Source organism: Elephas maximus, chromosome 4 (genome assembly GCF_024166365.1).
Source record: "Elephas maximus indicus isolate mEleMax1 chromosome 4, mEleMax1 primary haplotype, whole genome shotgun sequence".
NCBI lineage: Eukaryota > Metazoa > Chordata > Mammalia > Proboscidea > Elephantidae > Elephas > Elephas maximus.
The window spans coordinates 105,082,428-105,104,610 of record NC_064822.1 but is presented as its reverse complement, the minus strand read 5'-3'; the positions used below and the strand labels follow the sequence as shown (position 1 = coordinate 105,104,610).

Below are 22,183 nucleotides of genomic sequence, written 5' to 3'. Positions count from 1 at the left end.
GACCTTTGATCAAAGTCCCTGATTTCTTGTTCCTTTTGATAGGATTGCAATTTTGGTGGTGGGGGGGAGGAGAACGTTAGGAGGAGCTGTGCTGAAACAAGGAGATAAACAAAAACAGTGACGCAGGGGCCATAGCAGCGTAGCCCCAGCAGCAGCGTAGGCAGTGGGCTGGGCCTGCCTGCCGTCTGGGCGGGCTGGGTGGAGGAGGACTCCCGCCCTGCACACTGGCCAGCTGGCTTGTGTTAAAGCGCTGGCTGAAAATAACTCTCATTGTCTGGGAGTTGCTACTGCAGCAGGGCTGGCTGTGGCCACCAAGGGGGCCAAGGCAGCAGGAGCTGGTACCTCCCACCTTGGGCTCTTGCCCTTTCGGAGCAGTGCCCAGATGGCCACAGCTGTGCCTACTGCCCACCAGTGTAGACACGTGGAGGGCAGGCTGAGCCATTGCTGTTGCTCTCTCCTCTTGGCAGCTGGGGATGGGCCTTTGTGCCTTATGATGCCTGCTTCGCCATTGGCTTGGGGACAGATTGGTTAGTTTGTGAGGGGACCCTGGGTAGAATGTCAGAGCGGGAACACGGTGCTATAGCTCCTCCTACAGCATGCTTCTGGACCCCAAACTTTTTGTCTCCTCACTCCCTTTCATCTCTATTCATCTGTACAGTGGGCTGATCTATGGGTCGCAGAGGAGACTTGGTGACAGCTGTGGCCAAGGGTTCAACAGCATGCTGAGAAGTATGTGGTACCCAAGACAATTCTTCATTTCATCCTGGGGCAGTTCTAGATTCAGCTTCCTAAGGCTCCCCACCCCACCAGGCTGAGCCTGGGGGACTGTGGCTACCCTACTTGGGAGAAGTGTTCAACCATAGGAAACTTGGTGGGGAGGCAGTTCTGACAGGGGAAAACATTAATAACACCATCAGCTCATGTTTTATATCTGCTCAAAATAAACAGCCCCTGCTTATCTTTCCTGAAGCCTCCAAAATCCCCTTTGCAGGAAAGTTTTAGACATCTCTCTCCCATCTCTGAGAGGAGCTGTGGGTTTTTGTCTCTCTTGCTAAGATTTATCATAATTGACAGGGACCAACAGAAACAGTTGGGATTTTTTGGTGGTTCCTATTTCTGTTGGGTTTTCCCCAGGCTTGGCCCAAGAAGGCTGGCAGAGTCAGGGGCGAGTCCCAGAGCAGGGACCACAGCTTTGAAGGAAGCTCCAAACCCTGCCGGCATTTCCCTTCTCCTGCAGTGGAAGGAAATGAGGAGGGGCCAGCGGGGCTGGGGGTGCAGAGCAGGAAAGCGAAGGGAACCTCTATTACCAGAGCCACCTCCCTCCTCCTTGGCTTCATTGAGGCTGATTGTGGCGGGGGGTGGGGGCACAGGGAGCAGGGGTGGGTCGGAGTAAGGAAAGCTTGCTGGAGGGACTGGGCCCTTGTTCACACAGAACCCAGGAGGAGATTGGCCACAGAGCAGGGAGATCTGTCTGGCCTCAAACTGGCAGGAAACCAGAGCAGCGCTGTTGGAGAAGCATCACATCCACCCCTCTCTGCTTCTTCCCATTATAGGTTTTTATTGTTAGACTTCTCACTGGTTCGCTCTGATTTAGGAATCAGTCCCAGAGTTACTTTCAATTTGAGTTCATCTTGCCCTTTTTCTCCCATCTCCCATTGTGACTGTGTGGGCTGTGACTTGTCTCCCTTACTGCCTCCCCCGGGTCTACCCTGTCCCCCTCACCCAAGGGTGGTATTTAAATTGCTTCCTAGTCTTAGAGGAAACCAGAGAGGGGTCAAAGAAGGGGTAAAGGACTGCTCTGTAGTCAGAGCATTGAGAAGCAGTTGCTGAATGAAGGACAGTGCCAGAGACAGAGAAAACCCCAAAGCAAGAGGGCAGGTTCCTGGAATGTCAGAACGTTACCCACAATTTTCAGGAGGAAGGAGAAGGGAGCTGTGTTGAACACTCACAGTGTTCTAGACACATATAGCCATAAAATATTTAAACTTCACAAAACCCTGTGAGGTTGTGAGATTATCTCCATTTTATGAATGACTCCATGGAGGTTCGATAACTCTTAGAGCCCAAAGTTGGTCTTGGGCCCCCTGACCTTACATTCAGTGCCCTCTCTTTTCCAAGACTATGGTCTCCTTTTTGCTCTTCCAGCCTCCATAATGTCTAATACCATGACATGCCCCTAGTGGAGGTTAAGTTGGTGGTAAACCTGTGGTTAAGACCTCAAAGTTCTGAGGTATGGGCCCAACTACTGGGTCTCAACAAGGAGTTAGCAAGAACAAAGCTCATTTTCTGCCTTCTGAGAGCCCACAGTCTCTGCACATAGCTGAACCACTGAAGAAAAATGTCAAGGAGAACAAACCATTGCCACGTTTCCTCCTTGGCTGTCCCCGGAACTCAGGAAGTTGCTCTTCCTAAGGGCAGAATGGCTTCCTCAGGACACTGGAGCCCTGTCCAACTCATGCACATTATCAGGTGGAGGCAGAGCCCTGACGCTTTTGTCTGGGCAGGGAGAGAATTGCCCCAACCTGGGACTGGTCCTGCCTCCCTTACTGGCGGCTCCCACTCTGCAGTCAGCGAACCATTTCTGGTGAGAATACTGGAGGCTGGGGGAATTCCCCATAGCTACCTCCTTCCCCACCACGCTTCAGCCCTGAAGAAGCATAGAAGGCTGGGAAATACTGTGCAGAAAGTGCCACCCAGAACTCTAGACTGGAGGATGTGGGTCTGCGGTCAAATCTTATTCTGCTACTGTCTCCTGCTTCTGTTCTTTGGGGTCCATCATCCCTGAGGACCTAAAGTTTGACCAGGTCTTTGATGTGCCTCTTCCGTGCTTTTAGACTAGAGAGCCCAAGTGGGTGACTTTGCTCTGTCTTTGAAGTTCAGAGGGGACCAAGAGTTTCCCCACCAAATCGCCTGGTGGGGAATTGTGAGGCCACTGCAGCTGACAGTGAGGTGGCTGAGGGAGGAAGTTGGTGTAGACAGGAAGAGATGTCTGCCTCAGTAGTGACAGCCTCCCCTCCCCCGCCCCCACCTCCAGCAGCTTTCCTCCAGGGGAGACAACAGAAAACTATTTGCATGGTATAGACTTGGGACAAACAGACAGATGACAGTGATGTGCTCAGGATGTGCACACAGCCAGAACCAGTCCTGAGGACTGTTTCTTCTCAGTTCTGATTTGGGTTCAACTGGCAGCAGCTGGACCTGGTTAGGCTGGAGACCTTGCCCTGGGCCCACCTTTGACCTTTGGGTCCTTGTTTTGTTGAAGCCTCCCACTCCTGTCCTGCTATCCACACAGACATGTTGAGATTGGCCCTTGGGAAAGCGGCTCTCTCTGAAGCCACTTTCACATTTTGGGGTTGTGTTTGTCCAGCCAACTATGCTACGTTGCAGCAGGTTTGGCAGATTCAAGGGGCAGCAAAAACCATGGGGAGAGGTGGGATTTGGTGGTCTCTTCTCTTTCTCGTCTTCTCTCACCTGCCCCCCTTCTGTGTTCCTAAATTTTTCCATTTCTAAACTCTGACCAGAGAACCCAACCCTGCTTCCTTTTTTGAGCCATAGTGACCCTGTTTCCAGCCAGCAGATGGGCCCATAGCTCGGTACTGAGAGGTCCTAACTATAGATTTACCGCTAACTTATTTTCTATCAGGAGTAATGTCATAGCATTAGACATTATGGTGGGGAGTGGACACTACAATAGACAAAGTCCTTTAGGGGCTGGATGAGGATGAGTATACAGCTAGTTTAATAGTATGCGTGTTGTTGTCGTTGTTAGTTGTCCAGTAGATTCCAGTTCATGGCAACCTTGCGTGCAGAGTAGAACTGCTCCATAGGGTTTTCAAGGCTATGACCTTTTGGAAGCAAATCACCAGACCTGTCTTCCGAAGTGCCTCTGGGTGAGTTCAAACTGCCAGCCTTTCAGCTAGTATTCATGCACTTAACCCTTCACATCACCCAGGGACTCTGTAGTATGTGTGTAGATAAGTGCATAATAAAATGGATTAGTATGACAGAAATAAATGCTGTTTAAGAATTTTCCTTCAGTCTCTTAGAAAATGGAGGAACCATTACCAGGATACTTCAGCTTCTTCTGGAATAACGCAAGGCCTGTGTGATTCCTTGGGGACCCTGGGCACACACCATTCGTGTCCTCAGGGACGAGGCTGTCAAGGAGTAGACATTGGTAAACCAAGTGGTCATGCTTGGGTTACCAGGGAGTTATTGCTGAACTTGGAGCAGCAGGTAGAGGAGAGGAATGGCCCTCTGGGTGGCCTTTGGTGTGTTGGTGTAGAGGCTGGATTTGTGGCGAGTCACGTGGGTTATCGCACGGCTGTGATACTTCAGGTAGGAGATCATATTTGATTCAGGAGTAGGGGGGTGGTGTAGTGATTCCATTAAAGCGTCAGACTGCCTTTAGAGGCAGGGCTGTGACCTGGAACAAAGGCAGCTTGGCTGCTTGGAAGAAAGGCTTGGTTGGAGGGAGGTAAAGGCGGGGCTCCTGGCATGGGTGGGGTTCATTCATGGATGCCTTAGGCTTCACTCACTTAACTTACACTTGTATTCATTCATTCATTCATAAGCAAGAGTGAGCAGAATAAAATGATTCCTGGTCAATGATGTAGACTGCGTTAGAATGTCTTAACAAAAGGTCAGGACACTTTGCTGTGTCTTAATTGGGAGGTGTGTCATAAGTAATTTGCTACTAATAATCAGAGTACTATAATTTTATAAGTTATTTCCTAAAAAATTGGAGCAGTTATCTTTATGCTAATGTGCTTCTCGTGTGCTGATACGAGAAAAAGAGGGGCGTTGCAACAGCTTCACAGGCTGTGTGTGTTCCAGGATCTGCCCGTGCAAGTGGCTGCTGCTGGAAGGTCACCATCTCTCAGACTGAAAGTAAAAAAAAACAAAAAAATTTTTTTTTTTTATGCTTTAAATGTTGACTTTCAAACTTTTTGACCTGCCCTATGTTAAGAAATACATTTTACAACATGACCCATGTATGTATATGTATAAACTATAAAAGCAACAAAACACTATCTTTACTATTTGCACTGAACTCTGGTATTTTGTGTCCTATTCTGTTCTGTTTTATTTTGTTTGTTTTCATTTAAAATTAAGTTAATCTTGACCCACTAAATTGATTCCATGACCTGCAGTTTGGGAAACCTTGCTCCACCAAACTCAATGCAATATGAAGGGGAAGAAGGACTGTCACACGTTTCTGAGCCTCCCATATCAGAGATGGCATGTCAGGGTGAAGTCTGAGGGCCCAGGAGGGGAAAGGTAGCCTTTCTGCCCTCTGGGTGGGGTCAAGGCTTTAGCTCTGTTGACTGAGATTCTTTCCTCAGAGCTCCATGAACCTGCCTCCTGACAAGGCCCGGCTGCTGCGGCAGTATGACAACGAGAAGAAGTGGGATCTTATCTGTGACCAGGTATGGAGTTCGGGGAAGGTCAGGGAGGTGGGGAGCTCTGTCTTGGGATGGACGAGGCAACAGGGCCAAAAGTGTTGACTGCAGTCCCGGGGTCCCTTGGGGAACCCTGATCTGGGCTGCCACTGTGCAGGGCTTCAGTCTGTGCTTACTAACTAGTCCAAGAGGACTCTCATAACAGACAGGGTGTTGGGCAAGGGAGTTTTCTGAATGATGAAAACAAAAGTCTGGAAGTGCTGGGTTACCTGTCCTCCCAAGCTCCCCTCTGGCTCCCTCAAACAGCTACCTTGATTTCTTCTCAGTGGATAGTGGCCTGACAGTGGTTTATGTAGGTCTGGGACGTAGGGTCTTCTGTGGAGGAGTTTGGTATGTTTCCCAGTGGAGCCTCTTTCTACCTTCTCCAGAGTTAGAGTTATGCCAAAAGATGATTTATCACTCTCTGCGCTGACCTGGCAAATAGCAGGATTTTTCCTCGTTATATTTACAGGCCTCTAGGAATGGGAAGCGCCAACCCCCTGGTCTCCTGTTACAAATCTCAGAACAGTCAAGGACTAGGAGTTCTTCGTACATGATTAGTGTTTAGAGCTGCAAGAGAATGTAGAGATCATTTCTTAGCTCAGAAGTGAGATCTTTTCACACCCATGGCCTTGCTCCTTCCCCTGCATGCATTTGAAGATTATGAGTCCATGAACTCAGGCAGGCCTGTCTGCAGGGCTAGGAGAGTCTAATTTTACTTCTTGGAAGGTACAGAAATACCTGGCACAGAGTGTGGGCAGGTGTTATTTACCCAGTACTTTGTCATGGAGCTTTGTCATGCACAAAGTAATTTTTTGTATTTCTTTTCAAGCTCTAAAGAAAATAATAATAGCTAACATTTATTGGGTACTTGTTATGGACCAGGAAACCCTGGTGATGTAGTGGTTAAGTGCTACGGCTGCTAACCAAAAGGTCAGCAGTTCGAATCCACCAGGTGTTCCTTGAAAACCCTATGGGGCGTTCTGTTCTGTCCTATAGGGTCGCTAATGAGTCAGAATTGACTCAACAGCAATGGGTTTGGTTTTTGGTGTTATGAACCAAGCACTTTATATATACTGAAGTATCTCATTTAATCCTTACAAAATACCCTATGAGGAAGGCACTGTTCATTGTATAGATAAAGACACTGAGTCTTAGTAATTACCTAACACTGGTAAGTGGTAGAGCCAGGATTGGGCTCAGGCAGCTGACTCCAAGTCTGTGTGCTAACCATTAAGTTATGTGGCCACCCAAGTGATGCTGCTTGACCTAAGCTAGGGATCCTAGTCCAAGTCCCTTCTCCAGTCTGTTCTGCACTAAGAGGACTTGGTGAGCACCTGCACCTCCTTGGAGTTTGGAGAACAATAGCCCTTTGGTATTGAGGTTCATTAACTGATAACCTGGACATTGTTTCTAGATTGCATAATTTCAGTTCTTTCTCAAATCTTCCTTTATTTTCTTTAATTTAATTTTATTTATTTTTTAAAATTAATTTTTATTAAGCTTCAAGTGAACATTTACCATTCCAATCAGTCTGTCACATGTAAGTTTACATACATCTTACTCCCTTTTCCCACTTGCTCTCCCCCTATTGAGTCAGCCCTTTCAGTCTCTCGTTTCGTGCCAATTTTGCCATCTTCCCTCTCTCTCTATCTTCCCATCCCCCCTCCAGTCAAGAGTTGCCAACACACTCTCCAGTGTCCACCTGATTTAATTAGCTCACTCTTCATCAGCATCTCTCTCCCCCCTGCTGACCAGTCCTTTTCATGCCTGATGAGTTGTCTTCGGGGATGGTTCCTGTCCTGTGCCATCAGAAGTTCTGGGGAGCATTGTCTCTGGGATTCCTCTAGTCGCAGTCATACCATTAGGTATGGTCTTTTTATGAGAATTTGGGGTCTGTATCCCATTGGTCTCCTGCTCCCTCAGGAGTTGTCTGTTGTGCTCCCTAACAGGACAGACATCGATTGTGGCCGGGCACCAACTAGTTCTTCTGGTCTCAGGATAATGTAGGTCTCTGGTTCATGTGGCCCTTTCTGTCTCTTGGGTTCTTAATTGTCGTGTGACCTTGGTGTTCTTCCTTTGCCTTTGCTCCAGGTGGGTCTTTAATTTTATTTTTAAGTGCTATTTTCTAACATTACACCATTTTCCTGCACCCTTTCCAGCCCCTCTGCCCTCTAACTCCTCAGATATCTCAGTTGTAGGACCAGAATGTTTAAGCATTTGCCCTGAGTTTCCTTCTGGATCAGATGAGGGGGTTGGACCCAATGATCTCTGAAGCCTGAGGTCCCACCCAGCTCTGGGGAAGTGAGAGAGCCCTGGTCCCATGCTCTGTGTAGAAGCGGGTGGAGGGGATACTTGCTGAATGCATTCTTTTCTTTTTATGTATATATATTTTGTATGTGTGGTAAATATATAGGTAACAAAACATTTGCCATTTCAACGGTCTTCACGTGTACAGTTTAGAGACAGTAAATGTGTTCATCCTGTTGTTCAACCGTCACTAATTCCCAGGTTTTTCCATCACCCTTAACAGAAGCTCTAAGTGAAAGCATTCTTAAGCGTTTGCGGTCGCATTGGATTGTTGGGGCTTGGAGCCTGGGCAAGAGGCAGAAAGTGTGTTTGCAGCCCTGAACTGTGTTGACTGCAAAAATAGTCCAGTCCCAACTTCAGGTTCAGGGCTGAAAAAACTGGATTCTTCAAGGCCAAACTCCCCTCCCCTTGGCCTGCCCCTCCTAGCCCCCTGTTCATCAGTTGGCCAGGCAGTGAACAACTTTCCCAAGGATATCTTTATTTAGGGTTGTTCACAGCTCTATCATCCCTTCATCTTCTAAGCAAGCAGCAGACTCTTAAAATGATTTTTTTATTTTATTTTTTATGGTGGTAAAATATAAAAAAAAAAACAAACCCATTGCCTTTGAGTCAATTCTGACTCAAAGTGACCCTATAGGACAGGGTAGAAGTGCCCCATAGAGTTTCCAAGGAGCGCCTGGCGGATTCGAACTGCTGACCCTTTGGTTAGCAGCTGTAGCACTTAGCCACTACGCCGCCAGGGTTTCTGTGGTAAAATATATATAATAAAATTTACAGTTTTAACTATTTTGAAGTGTATCATTCAGTGGCATTAATTACATTCACAATATTGTACAACCATCGTGATTAAAATTATTTTTGACATAGAAGAAAATTTATGTTCAAGGAGCAGTTATTGGAAGAGAGGAAGATAACAGACGAGAAATACCTGAGGATAAGTCAGCGGGAACCTATGGTTTGAGCCACGTTAAGGGCCAGGCAACAACTTAGGGAGGCTGATTCCCCTTACCGTGAACATTCTGAGGAGTCTGCTTCCTGAGCACCCTTCTCAGTACTTTGGGTGTCTGTGTGTCTACACATGTGCATGTTTCCCTTACAGGAACGATTCCAGGTGAAGAATCCTCCCCACACTTACATCCAGAAACTTCAGAGCTTCTTGGACCCCAGTGTAACTCGGAAGGTGAAGTGCAAAGCTGATTGGCCTGGCTTTGCTGCCTTTTGTCATTCTGGGGGATCTGGGGCCAAGCCCTTTGTCTTGGGGGCAGGACACCTGCTTCTGAGCAATGGGAGTTGAGTTTCTGGGTCTTGAGACCATGGGCCTGGAGCGGCTGGCAAATCATGGAAGGAAGGCCTATAGCTGCCCCCTTGCATCCCTTCCTTTCCTCTTCCACCCCTTTTGTTTGTACTATGAAGTTGGACTGGGGCCTCCATCTGTGACAGAAAATTCAATGTTTACAGAAGTTCAGGAGGAGAGTTCAGGAGTCAACCAAAGTACTAAGGGAGCTGGAGATCTCGCTTCGCACCAACCACATTGGGTGAGTCGGATTTGGCCATTAGAGCCTCTTTACCTGGTCCCAACCTGTTGTTTGGCCCTGCAGGATCTAGTATCATCTATTTGAGGATGGTTGGCTTGGTTTTCCTCCCTGCCGTGGAGCAGAGTTGCCCCTTGAATGGTTTTTGGCTCCCCAGAGCTTCCTTTTTCTGGCTCTTTGCCCCATCAACTCTGCCAGCTGCTGACTGGATTCTGCTGGCAAGCTTGGGGCCTCTCCTGGGGGCCTCAGCCTGTGGCTTTGAGTGGAAGACATTCTCATAGCAGCTGAGACTGGAGTCTGCCTGTGGCCTGGGGCAGGGCCAGGGGAGGCCTAGAGAAGGCTGAGAGTGGGGGTAAAATATTACACTGGGAAGCTGAGGCCTAGTTCCTGGACTATTCAGTGTCCAGAAGGATTATTTGCTTATTTGGGAGAAGACAAAACCTTAGTTCACGAGCAGAAGAAACATCCTGAGGCACTAGGAAAGAAGATCTAGGGTAGTGGGGACCAGGAGTCGAATGTCTTTTGAGTTCACAGACCCCAGTGATACCAACCCATTGCCAAGGCCCCAAGGAACTTTATGAGTCTTTTTTTCCAGCTTCTGAGTGAGGAACCAGGAGCCCTGGTGGCGCAATGGTTAAAGCAATCTACTACTAACCAAAAGGTCGATGGTTCAAAACCTCCAGCGGTTTGAAACCACCAGCGGCTCCACAGGAGAAAGATGTGGCAGTCTGCTTCCGTAGAGATTTACAGCCTTGGAAACCCTGTGGGGTCACTGTGAGTCAGAATCGACTCGATGGCAGTGGGTGGGTGGAGTGGGGAACCAGGACTTGCTGTGTAGGCAGAGGGGCTCGTGCATGATGCACAGTGAAAGAGGACAGTGGCCTCAGTTTTATAAAACTGTAACCAGCAAGAGTATGTATAATGAAAGTGAGAGAGAGTATGCGTTTGTGTGTGTGTGTGCGCGTGCACATGTGTGCAAAGGGCAGTGAGGGACACCTGACACCTGCAGGCAGGGGTACAGCCCTGAAAGAGGGGCCTGGCATGAAGGTCGAAAGCCTAGTGGTGAGAAGTCAAGCCTGGGGTGGGGATAGGGGTTCTGGGCAGGTGCCAGCCCCAGGTTCCCAGGCTTCCTGAGACCAGGGTGGAAAGAGCCAGGTGACATCATCAGTCTTTCCACTTTTGCTCACCGCAGCCGCCCACTTGTCTTCCCCCAGGCCAAGCCTGCCCAGGGCTCTTGTGTAGGGTAGGAGACACCTGTATGTAGCCAGCTGCAACAGCAGCAGTCACAGGGGAAATGGCATAGGAGAGAACAGGAAAAGGATGGTTCCTGGCTTTGGTAGCTGTGTTTGGAGTATGGCTTCCATATGTCATCTGTGAAACAGACATTGAAAGCCAAGCTACTGGGAAATGTGTGACCAAACCTCCACCTTTATTTGGTGAATCCTTCACAGAAGGAAAAACTGGCAGGGCCTCCTCAGTTACCCTGTGTGTGAGGGCAAGAGTGGCACAGATGGCAGCTCTGAACACAACCCACCACCCTGTGTTACTCCACAGGACCTTTCCTCCCTCCCTCTCAGGCCCTCCTCTGTCTTCCATATTAAGTCCTGCTGGGGACGGGGGTCTGCCCTTGTAGGGAGAGGACCACAGAGTAGTACGTGACAGTCCCCTCTGCCCACCCCTTCTACCTGCTGCCTACCCCTCTGGCCGCTGGCCAGCAGCTAGGGCCAGAGTAGCATTGTTCCCAGGCCCAGGGCCTCCTTGGGGCCTCTTGGCAGTTGGCACACAAGTTAGAGGTCTGGACCTGGTCATTGGTTCCCAGGGAACAGCTCAGTGCTAGCATTTCAAGATTCCCTGTTGTCTGAACTGTGGCTTCTCTGGGTAAATTTATGTGGGAGGGCCAGGATCCTTCCCGGATCTCTGGGCAGGAAGAGCTTGTCAGGCTGTCAGGCTGGTGTGTGGATGTTCCAAGGTGGTAGGAACCCAGGGCAGGGTTGGGAGAGGATGATCTTCCGTGGGTCATTGCCTGATCAGCCCAGGCCTATAGAAGCTGGGTGTGCAGAGGCAGGAGGATGGAGCTCTCAGGACTTGGAACAGGGTGGGGGTGGGAAGTGGGATTCCAGAGCCTCGCCAGCTTACTCCTCTCTTACTGGTTTGTATTGGTTTCTCTGCCTTGCCTAAATGCCCCTTAACCTCTCCTCTAAGCGTCAAGATCCCGAAAATAGCAGTGTAGACTCAGACAGGAAATGAGAAGGGGGTGGGGAGCTGGAGAGCAGACAGACAGGAAACGGGAGGCCTGTCAGCCCCCAGAGAGGAAGCTAACTTCAGGCAGCTCCAGTGTCAGTCCGCTTCAGCCTTAGCCTGCTGCCAAATCTCAGCCAGGCCTGGTGCTGGACCCCAGCCCGCTCTGTAGCTCAGGGTGTGGCCGACAGACATGGTGCTCTGTCCCAGCTGTGGGGAAGAAGCGGGCCTGGAGGGCAGTTTGGATGCAGCAGGTCTGTAAAGACCCCCAGGCATTCTGAGGGAACAGAGCACTCAGAGTAAGGGTTTCATTCTGAGAGTTTTACGTTTCTGTGCTCTGTGGGATGAACCTGTTATGTGACGGTCCTCCTGATTTCCTCCTGACTTTCATTCCAGGGATATCTCAGCCCAAAAGGCCTGAAGGAGGAAGGGTGAAAATACCCTAGTACATTATCCTTGGGTACCTTATTGTCTACCTTCCTGCCTCCTCGGAGGAGGAGTCCAAGTCCTCGATCTGATTCATAGTGGCCATAGCCATTCTGGAGTTATCTGAGTTTATGACTGTTCCCCAGCCTGTGCTCATTCTGCCAAACTCACTGACTGAACACAGAGCTTCCACACATCCTTCTTGCTCACTACTTCCCAAAACACCATTCCTTGAGCTCAGTGGAAAGCCCTTTGGCCAAATATGGCAGAGCTCTCTCTGTATCCCTTCCTGCCTGTGTCTTGACTGAGACTTTGGTCAAGTTTGGGACCTGCTGGCCTCTGCCAAGCATCCTTCAAATACAGTTCTGCGGGCCTGTGTGGATGCTCTTAATACCTCCCCAATTCTTCCATCAAACACTGAGTGAGGACAATGTGCCTAGCCCCGTGCTAGACACCAAGGGTACAGAAAACGAGTGAGCCAGGGCCCTGGCCCTTAAGCAGGCAGTACATGGAAGGTTGTTCGCTGGAACGCTTACATGACAAAGCGAATGGTATTAGAAAAAAGAAATAAGGCCTGTACTTTTCCCCTTTCCTGGCTCCCCTGCCTAGGGGAGGTCCAGGTCAGTGATGGGACCATGGATGGGTTTGCTATGGGTTCTGATTTCCAGGAGTTTTCCAGCCTGGTGCTAAGCCCCAAAGGGAACTGGGAGGAGGTGTTGCTGGGTCAAAGGCCCCTCACCTTCCTCACTGTTGACCTCCTTCAGCAGACCCCTTCCACTGCATTTGCTTTGCCTGCAGATGGGTACGGGAGTTTCTGAATGATGAAAACAAAGGCCTCGATGTGCTGGTGGATTACCTGTCCTTTGCCCAATGTTCTGTCATGTGAGTACCACTGGGGCTGAGGGTGGGCAGGGCACAGTCTCATTCTTTTTTTTTTCACAGTCTCATTCTTATCTGATGAGGAGGGGTGAGATTTTATTTCAAGGGTGAGGACGGGAATGGGAATCCCAGGAAGGGAGGGAATAGCCTGAACAGAGGTATGGAAGTGGACAGGCAAGCCAAGGGATGTCTGGGAATCAATGAAGAACACCAGTTGGCTGGAGTAGGTCGGTGTTGGGAAGCACAGGGAAAGAGATATGGACAGGGATTTTAGAGTCATACCCAAAGGATCTGAATGCCAGAGTATGAAGAATCTAAGGAAGTATCCTGGCTTCTGGGAGGGATGCTCGGGTAGAATTCATTCCCCTTTGAAAAGTTGAGGAGCCTTGGTGGCACAGTGATTAAAGCACATAGGAGCTAACTGAAAGGTCAGTGGTTCAAACCCACCAGCCGCTCTGTGGGAAAAAGATCTGACAGTTTGCTTCTGTAAAGATTACAACCTTGGAAACCCTATGGGGGCAGTTCTACTCTGTCCTATAGGATCGCTATGAGTCAGAATTGACTTAACGGCAAGGAGTTTTGGGTTTGGAAAGTTGTGTCTTCAGGAAGCCCCTTCAGGTCTCCAGAATTGAGAGGGTTACTCCAGGTGGTTGTTGAAGAGCCGCAGGGGCAGTGAGCGTGACCTTTGACCTGGGCTGAACGTGAAGCATCCAGGAGCCTCCTTCAGGTTGGGGGCTTGGAGGCTGCCGGGAGCAAGTAAGCGCAGCCAGGAGTCCTTGTAGTATGGGGGAGGAACAAGGGCTTTGGAATCATACAAAACCGTTTAGGTCTTAGTTCTGTCCTTCACTATCTGTGTGGCCTCAGGCAAGTTTGTGTCCTCTTCTATAAACGGGGATATACGTTCCAAGGTTGTTGTAAGGATTAGATGAGATAATGTGTGTAAATCACTTAGTAGTGTTTGAAACACACCGGGTCTGTACTGTGGTAGCCTCTTTAGTATTAATTATTATTATTCAAGGTGGCATACACTAGCATAATGACCTGACTGTATGGAAAGAGGGATTCTAGTGATAATTCACGGGATGGCTAACACATTCAGACTTACACCTAAGATGTAATTCAGTCCTAGGGTGACCAATCATCCCTGTTTGCCCATGACTTTTCCAGTTTTGGTGCTGAAAGCCTCTCCTCCAAGGAAACCCCTCCATCCAGGGACTCAGCCTTAGCTTAAACTTGTACTTTTCTTACTATGTCTCTGTCCCCTTGGCCATTCTTTGTCCAGCAGGCCTTTAGTCTCATATCCTTAGGGATTCAAACCAACACCTCACCTAGGTTTGGCCTCTATCGCCTTTCCAGGTCAAAAAAAAAAAAAAAGTCAGTCCCTGTTAAAACCAAAGAGTGGCCCACTCTTTGCTCCCTTCCCTACAAGGCATGCCTCATGATGCCCCTAAGCCTTTAAAAACCACTCTTTTTATAGAAAGAAATGAAAAATATTTGCTGAAGTGATTTTTTTTTTTAATTCAGAGCTTTTATAGTAAAAAGATGTAGATCATTTTTTTTCCAAATAAGCCTATCTGTCTTATTTGAAAAACAAATAAATCCCAGCTGCTTTAAACCAGAAAGACACTGGAACCTTAGCATTGAAGTATCCGTGGCAGCACCTTCAGCTCTGTTTTAAAAAGAAAGATTTAGAGAAAAGGTAGAGTATGTGTTTGGGAAAGGGTTGAGAGGAAAGGGTGAGGCCAAATAGGGTTTGAGTGAAGGCATTTATTTGTAAGCTGCATGTACAAGTGCTAGGGAATATTATTATTGATGGAGGGAAGCCACTGGCAAGCTGTCCTTTGGAACATTCAGTCATATACAGATGTCATTTCTATTTCAGAAAGCCTCCGCCTTTGTGCCTTCTGACCTCAGGGATATGCATGTCTGAGCAGAAGGCTCCCTGGGGAGAAGAACCTGTAGGAGATGCTCACTTAGTCCTCAGTGACTTATGGGCAAAAGAAGGACAGGAAAGAGGAGTGGGGGTTTTTCTCAGAGGCAGATGTATCCTGACATGAGGATGTAGAAGGGAGAAGGCCACATGGGTTTGTGTTCTCGGGCTGCCCTCCTTACCCTGACTACACTCACTAGCTGCTGATGCAGAGACATCTGGTCCCAGAAGCAGGAAGTGACAGAGAAGCCATCCCAACTCCTGCAGGGACTAGACTGCAGGATTCCAGTCCAAGTCCTTGGCTGTAGTTTCTTCCCCTGGGGAAGCTGAAGCCCAAGGAGCCACTATATCAGAAAAATGTAGAAAACTCAAGTAACCAGGAGCACATAAAGCATGGTCATTGAGACCTAGTGCTGGGATAGAGTCATGTGCTCCTCCTGAACATAGAGGACTGTCCTACTCTGGATTTGCCAAGTGCTCCATTCCCTTCCATTCATATCTGCCCTCATGAGCCCAATTTAGAACCAACTGGGCTCCCTCAGGGCAGTGAGAGGCCCTTCTGGCTGCTGCCATTTGCCAGCTAGCAAGACCTGTTGTTGGCCCATTCCCCACCACCCTTCCACAGGGCGGATTCTTCATGGGAGCTACAGACCTTCTGAGATAGTCATTCCAAGGCTGGGAGTGCAGAAAGCCTGCCAGCTGCCCACGTCCCTTTGGGCCCATGGGAAGCACTCTTCCTGGAGTCACCTGGCCACTGAGGGAGGCAGAGGAGTTGGCTTCAGTCAGCACTTCCATCTCCTCAGATCCCTCTCCTGGTTTCTATCTGTCCTGCTCTGACCTGTCCTGTGTCAGAGGCTTTCTGACCAGGATTGGGTCTCTGCTGCCCAATTCTGCTCTCTCTTCTTGCTGCCCTTGCTTCTTGTTGCCTTAGAGGCCTAAGGCCGGGGAGGACTGGCTGGGGGGCCGGCACTGAGTTTCTCTTGTGTATGTGCCTGTGTGTGCGCCTGTGTGTCCTTTCATGCTCCAGGTTTGACTTTGAGGGTCTGGAGAGCGGTGACGATGGTGCGTTTGACAAGCTCCGGTCCTGGAGCAGGTCCATCGAGGACCTGCAGCCACCCAGCGCCCTGTCGGCCCCCTTCACCAACAGCCTCGCTCGCTCTGCGCGCCAGTCTGTGCTCCGGTATGTGTGTGCTCGCTCTGCTCGCCTGCCTTCACCCTTGTCCCCAGTCCAGACCTTGGGTAGCAGCGGTGAGTCCTCATGCATCTCCCACCACTCTTGCTTCCAGGCTCAGCTCTCTTGCCCTCTGCCTGCCAGTCTGTCTCTGGTCTGTCCTCTCTGTCTCCTTGACTGCCCAGCGATCTGTCCTGGGTAAGTACATAGTCCTTGGCTGTACCCACCCCATCTGGGGTCCCAGCTCTTCCCTCTCCTTGCCCCCTCTCTTGGGGCCCCTCCATTCCTCACTCTCACTGCCCTTCCTCCCGGGCCTTTTGGGCAGTGGCTTGTCCTCACACAGCTCCTGGTCTTTACTGGGTAATCCAGCTCTTGCCCTCATGTCTGTCTCCCTCTAGCTCTTCACTCTGCTCCATCTGCTGCTCAGAGACCAGCTTCTACCCAACATGCTTGCCCCTTACCTCCCTTCACTTTGTCTTCCTTTAGGCCTTTTCTCTCCAAGGCTGCAACGTGTTCATTTGTCTGCAGTGTCTTAAGAGCCGTCCTGGCTGGAGGCAGGTGGATGGACCAGATGACTTCTCAGAGCCCTTTCCCACCCAGGGTCTGGTGGCCCTTCCCTTGGTCTCTGTCTCTCTCGTGGCCATGCTTTTCTCCTGCACGCCTTTGGGTTGTGTCCCTCTGACACTGCTCATCGTTCTAGTCATGTTTCCTCAGTCGTGCATGCTCAGATACTATTTGGTGCTTCCTCTCTTTTTCATGAAGCATCACTGAAGGGGTGGCAGAGTCAGCCGTAGCCCTCTGAGGATCTGCTCTGTCTTTTCTGGCACATAGAAGTCGGATGGGAGCCAAGGTGCTTGAGCCCCAGGCAATGTGTGGAAGATGCAGCAATTGGAAGTGGGAGGAGGGAAGGCTCAAAGGAATGTGTCTGTGGATGCATCTCCAGGACCAAAAAGGCCTGTACACCTACTGTTTATATTTTGAACCTATTGGAGGATCTGTGTGAGTTAGGGTGGCTTAGGCACTGACTGTAAAGCCAGGATCCTGGGTAATTGCTGACAGAGGCCTGTTTCAGGACTGACTGCCCTGCTGCCTGCACCCTGCTCTCTGGGCTGTTGGTACACAGTCCCCTTTCCCCCTCTTCTCCTCGGTCTAAGGGGCAGCCTGCTATCTGTGTGATGGTGAGCACTCCTGGACACTTCCCCAGCAGCCTCGGCACCCCCTCACTGCCTGGCCCCTCTCCCCCAGGTATAGCACTCTCCCTGGGCGCAGGGCCCTGAAGAACTCCCGCCTGGTGAGCCAGAAGGATGATGTCCACGTCTGCATCCTCTGTCTCAGAGCCATCATGAACTATCAGGTAAGGGGGCAGCACTAGCCATGAGTGCTCAACCTTGTCGGCCTGCTTTGCCAACCAGGAGAGCTAGGAGGGCACCCACCTGTGAAAGGCAGGCTTGCTGGAGGGTCTACAGCCAAGGAGCTCCCATGGGATCTACCTTCCCTACCATCGAGGCCTCCTCTCCTGTCCTTTCCCCTTGCAGTATGGATTCAACCTGGTCATGTCCCATCCCCATGCTGTCAATGAAATTGCACTCAGTCTCAACAACAAGAATCCAAGGTGAGCTTCTTCCCTCTCCTCCCCTCCTCCCCTGCCCAGGACTCTGGAGGTCTGGGCTCACTTGTCCCTGACAGAAGCCCTGCCTGGCCTTGAGATCCTGTAGCTGGTTCAGAGCCCAGACCTGCCACCTCACCCTTGCTGGAGGAGAAGTGGTATCTCTGGCCTCCCTCTGGTCGGCACTGCTTAGTGCGGGCAGAAGCCTTCATTCCCTTCCGTTCTTTCCCAAACCTCCCCTCACCACAGAGACTGACTCCACTCTCAGAAAAGGCTCACCCAGTTGTGGAAGTGAGTGGTAGTGGCCACGTTGGGGAGCAGGGTGTTAATCTTTCTCATTCACCCCTTAGGACCAAAGCCCTTGTCTTGGAGCTCCTGGCAGCCGTGTGTTTGGTGCGGGGAGGACACGAGATCATTCTTGCTGCCTTTGACAATTTCAAAGAGGTCAGTCTCTTGCATTTGTGTGTATGTGTGCCTGTGGGGAGGGGAGCTACCTGACATTGACAAGACAGGTAGGTAAGCATTATTTCCTGTGATCTTCAGTGATTTTAACATCCCAGTGCTTGGCTAAGCAGCCTGCCCTCCCTACAAGACCGCCCCCCTTTTTTTCTTTTTTTGCGAAAACCAGAACATCAGTCTTACCAGATCTTGTGCCAGGGAAGCTCCTGATTAGCCAGCTAAGGATGCCCTCAGAAGTCCAGTCAGTGGTCCTAACCTGGCCATGCAGCAGAATCACCTGGAGAGCTTGTTAAAAATATAGATCGCTGGGCCCCACTGCAGACCCACTGGAGGACTGGGTATCTGTATTTAAGAGACTCCCCAGGTGGTTCTGATACAGCAAACTTACTGGTAGAACCCAAAGCAGATGTGTTTGCAGTTGGGGGAGAAGGCGAGCAAGAGCTGGCTCCTGGGTTGTCGGCTGTTCTTGGGGTGCAGAGAGGGAGTTCCTACTGGAATTGCCCCAGCCTCTGGGCCTGGCTCGGAAACCCTCATCTGCTTGAACATAGGATTCCTCAACCTCCAGCCACAGCTGCTGATCCCGCCCCTTCCTCCTCTTTGGACCTCTTCCCTAGCCTCCATTGTTCAAGCCAGGAAATAGCTCTTCCTCCTTGAAGCCTAGAGGCTCAGAGGAGCCTCTGGACCCCTCTCAGCAGAGGGGCTTTCCTGTACACTGGCCCTCCCCTCCATCCCTCCTAGGACTTCAGATGCCTGCCCCAGCTAGTGCCTGACTGTCTTCTTCCCTGCTTTCCTCCTGCCTTTGGTGCCTAGGCAATATCAGACCTCACATGTTTCTTCTTGGTCTAGCCCAGAGGCACTTAAAACCCAGCCTAAGGGCACAGATTTACTGAGCTCCCTCCGCAAAGGGGTCCAGGACCAGGTCCCAGGTCTTCTTTGACAGTGTCCTGAATGGCCCACTTCATAGAGTTTTGGTTGAACTTGGTCTGAACCAGTACCTTTTCCACTAATGTTCCTGGGAGCTGGGGCTCAGGGGCTTGGGTTCTGACTGGGGCAGATCTTTTCACTGAGAAAGTTTGCCTGTTCAGGTGTGCAAGGAGCTGCACCGCTTTGAGAAGCTGATGGAGTATTTCCGGAATGAGGACAGCAACATCGACTTCATGGTGAGGAGCCAGGGCCACGTGCTCCTTGAGGACGGGCGCCAGACCAACACTGTATTTTGATATTCTGTGTAGAACCCAGAAGGATTTTCTGTAGCCAGTAAATGCACCTTGTCCACCTGCACACCCCAGAGAGCTTCTAGAAACTTCAAGATGGTGTCATTTGGGTGTCTCAGATCTATTTCTTTTACCATGCCCATATCGTTCCTGGTCGGATCCTTTCTGAGCTCCCTTCCCTTTCCCAGGCTCTTCCCTTCAGCCCAGGGTCTTTAGCTAGGTAGGGTTGTCTCAAGAATCACCAGATGACGTACAAAGGAAACCAGAGAGCTGTGTCTTCATTTACATCTATGTTTCACGTAACTTTTATCTTCATATGCTGAATATTAAGTTTGATGTTTCTTAAGTTCAAATACTGTATTGCTCCCAGAAAGACTGAACTTTTTTTCATTCATTCCTTTTGATTTATCCATCTGTTCTTGTGCATCTGTTCTTGATGACGATGGTTCTAACAGCTGCCTTCTCTCCCTGTCTCTTGGGTCTCCCCTCTGCCTTCTCATCTCTGCCCCTCTGGGCTGCTGCTTCCCCAGGTGGCCTGCATGCAGTTTATCAACATCGTGGTGCACTCAGTGGAGGATATGAACTTCCGGGTCCACCTGCAGTATGAGTTCACCAAGCTGGGGCTGGAGGAGTTCCTGCAGGTGAGCTGGGCTGTGGTCCCCACAAGGTGAGCTGGGGTCAGAAGAGCAGCAGAGCCATATCGCAAAGGTTTTGGTTTTTTGTTTTTTAAACAAGATCCTGGTCCTGCATGCCCCTGGGACCCTACCTGTCTTCTGTGGTCTGGGACTCAGGCCTTTGTGCAGAGGGCTCCCCAGTCAGGCAGCTCCATGGAGCGAGAATCTGACAGATGGCCAGCAATAGGAGCTCCCTGAGCTTTGTAGAAGTGGCAGTGGAGGATGATGAGGACGAAGTCTTTCTCAGGAGGGTCCTTTGGTCCTCTGCCTGCTCCCCCAACTACTACTGTCTCTGCTTTTCTCCCAGAAGTCAAGGCACACAGAGAGCGAGAAGCTGCAGGTACAGATCCAGGCATACCTGGACAACGTGTTTGATGTGGGAGGCTTGTTGGAGGATGCAGAGACCAAGAATGTGGCCCTGGAGAAGGTGGAGGAGCTGGAAGAGCACGTGTCCCATGTGAGTGGTCTTGCCTGCCAGAGCCAAGTTTGGGGGGAGTGAGAGACAATGGGACCATCTAAGTTCCAGGAATCCTGAACCGAGCCGCTGGCCTCAGATTAAGCCCCAGGGAAGTTTCAGAACTGATTGGGGCTCTAGTGCATGCTCTGACCTGATGCCCCGGATCATTCACAGATTTGAACACACACTGACTGCCAGGGCTGGGCATGAGGCAGCTCCAAGCTCGTAGAGCCAGGATATGGCCATTTACCTGGTCTCTGCTGTTATTTTTACATGGTGTCAGACTCTGGGCCCATGAGGATGTTTTACGGGAGCTACCTGGCCAAACAGCCTTTGGGGCTCTGGGTGGAGGGGTTAGGCTGGGGTCCTGGCTGGAGTGCAGGCTGTGCTGAGTGCCCAGGCTTTAGGGCGAGTCCCAAACCTGCCCTTCTCATCTTGCAGCTCACAGAGAAGCTTCTGGACCTAGAAAATGAGAACATGATGCGGGTGGCGGAGCTAGAGAAGCAGCTGCTGCAGCGGGAGAAGGAGCTAGAGAGCATCAAGGTACCAAGTAATCACGGGGAGTGAGGCCCTGACTGGTTCAGTGCCTGGTGATCTCACTTTTATTTTCTGAGGCATGTCAAGTCCTCTAGAATCTGGCTTACCCTTGAGGCACCCTATTTTTTAGTTGGAGAGGGAAGCAGAAGCCAGAGTGGACCAGAGACACACAGAAGACGGTGGGAGCAGACAGGGCCCCCAAGTGCACTCCGGAGTCCCAGTCCAGGGCTTCCCCTACCAGCCTATCCTGCCGCCTTTTCCTTGCCTGCTTATTGTAAGGGGTCAAAGTAGCCCCTGGACCCAGGTGTCCTAAATCGGGAGAACAGTGGCTCCTCACATTTCAGTCTCTTCTGATTTCTCACCTAACTTTGTTAGTTATAAAATTGTGCCCTCAACCTACTTTTTCTTCCATAATACAATTATGTTGGCTCCACTGAATGCAATATATTTTTGCCAAGTTCCTGCTAAGGGTCTTGTTGGGAGCTATGGAAGTTGCAGAGCTAGATAAGACAGAGTCCTGCCCGTAGGGAGCTTTCCATTTAGGGATTATACAAGGTCAAATGAGACAAAAGCGATAATGAGGCAGAAAGGGCTCTAGAGAGCTCCAGTATCTCTGGAGAGAGCAGTTATATCAGATGGCTGGTAGATCAAGAGAGTTTCCCAAAGGTAGCCTTTTCCCTGGGCCTTGAAGGACCAGTGCAGTTAGAATAAGGCAGGAACAGAGGAAGGACATTTGAGGTACCAGTGAAGGCAGGCAGGTTCTCAGGCTTACCTCTTCCGCTCTGCTATACTCCAGTTTCTGTCCCCGACTTGAATTTCTGCCACTCTGCTTCTGGGCACCCTACAGAGACCCTAGTCAAGAGATCCTTGGGAGGAAATCCTCTGGCCCAGTCTCACTCCTTGGGGCAATGACTACTGTCCCTTCAGCCCACTCTTTCCTTAATGGTGCTGTCTGCCCAATAGGAGACGTACGAGAACACAAGCCACCAGGTGCACACCCTGCGGAGGCTCATTAAAGAAAAGGAGGAGGCCTTCCAGCGCCGTTGCCACTTGGAGCCAAGTGTCCAGGGCCTGGAGTCTTTGGGCAGCGAGGCTCTGGCCAGGGTAGGCCCTGCAGAGCCGAGTGAGGGCATGCTGCCCTCCGATCTGGACCTCCTGACCCCAGCCCCGCCCCCTGAGGAGACCCTACCTCTGCCTCCACCACCAGCTCCTCCCTTGCCCCCTCCACCTCCCCCGTTACCAGGTAACCGAGACCCCTGGGAGTTGGTGGGGTGAGGGGTGGGCAATCCCAATGTGGGAGCCAGGCCAA

The 22,183-nt window shown here is 50.5% G+C and overlaps 1 protein-coding gene across 5 annotated transcripts in view; it reads left to right on the top strand.

Annotated features, from left to right (window-relative positions):
- Window positions 1–22,183, top strand: part of FMNL3 (formin like 3) — a 57,253-nt gene that overhangs the window by 28,356 nt on the left and 6,714 nt on the right. For 2 of the 5 annotated variants that reach the window (XM_049883037.1, XM_049883035.1), the window contains exons 2-14: window positions 5,346–5,429; window positions 8,851–8,931; window positions 9,210–9,286; window positions 12,746–12,829; window positions 15,784–15,936; window positions 17,173–17,281; window positions 17,463–17,539; window positions 17,884–17,977; window positions 19,078–19,152; window positions 19,737–19,847; window positions 20,188–20,337; window positions 20,779–20,880; window positions 21,838–22,117. In XM_049883037.1, the coding sequence (XP_049738994.1) occupies window positions 5,346–5,429; window positions 8,851–8,931; window positions 9,210–9,286; window positions 12,746–12,829; window positions 15,784–15,936; window positions 17,173–17,281; window positions 17,463–17,539; window positions 17,884–17,977; window positions 19,078–19,152; window positions 19,737–19,847; window positions 20,188–20,337; window positions 20,779–20,880; window positions 21,838–22,117 (1,477 nt within the window). The remainder of the gene's footprint in view (window positions 1–5,345; window positions 5,430–8,850; window positions 8,932–9,209; window positions 9,287–12,745; window positions 12,830–15,783; window positions 15,937–17,172; window positions 17,282–17,462; window positions 17,540–17,883; window positions 17,978–19,077; window positions 19,153–19,736; window positions 19,848–20,187; window positions 20,338–20,778; window positions 20,881–21,837; window positions 22,118–22,183) is intronic. The other 3 variants (XM_049883040.1, XM_049883039.1, XM_049883038.1) reach the window with 2 other exon arrangements.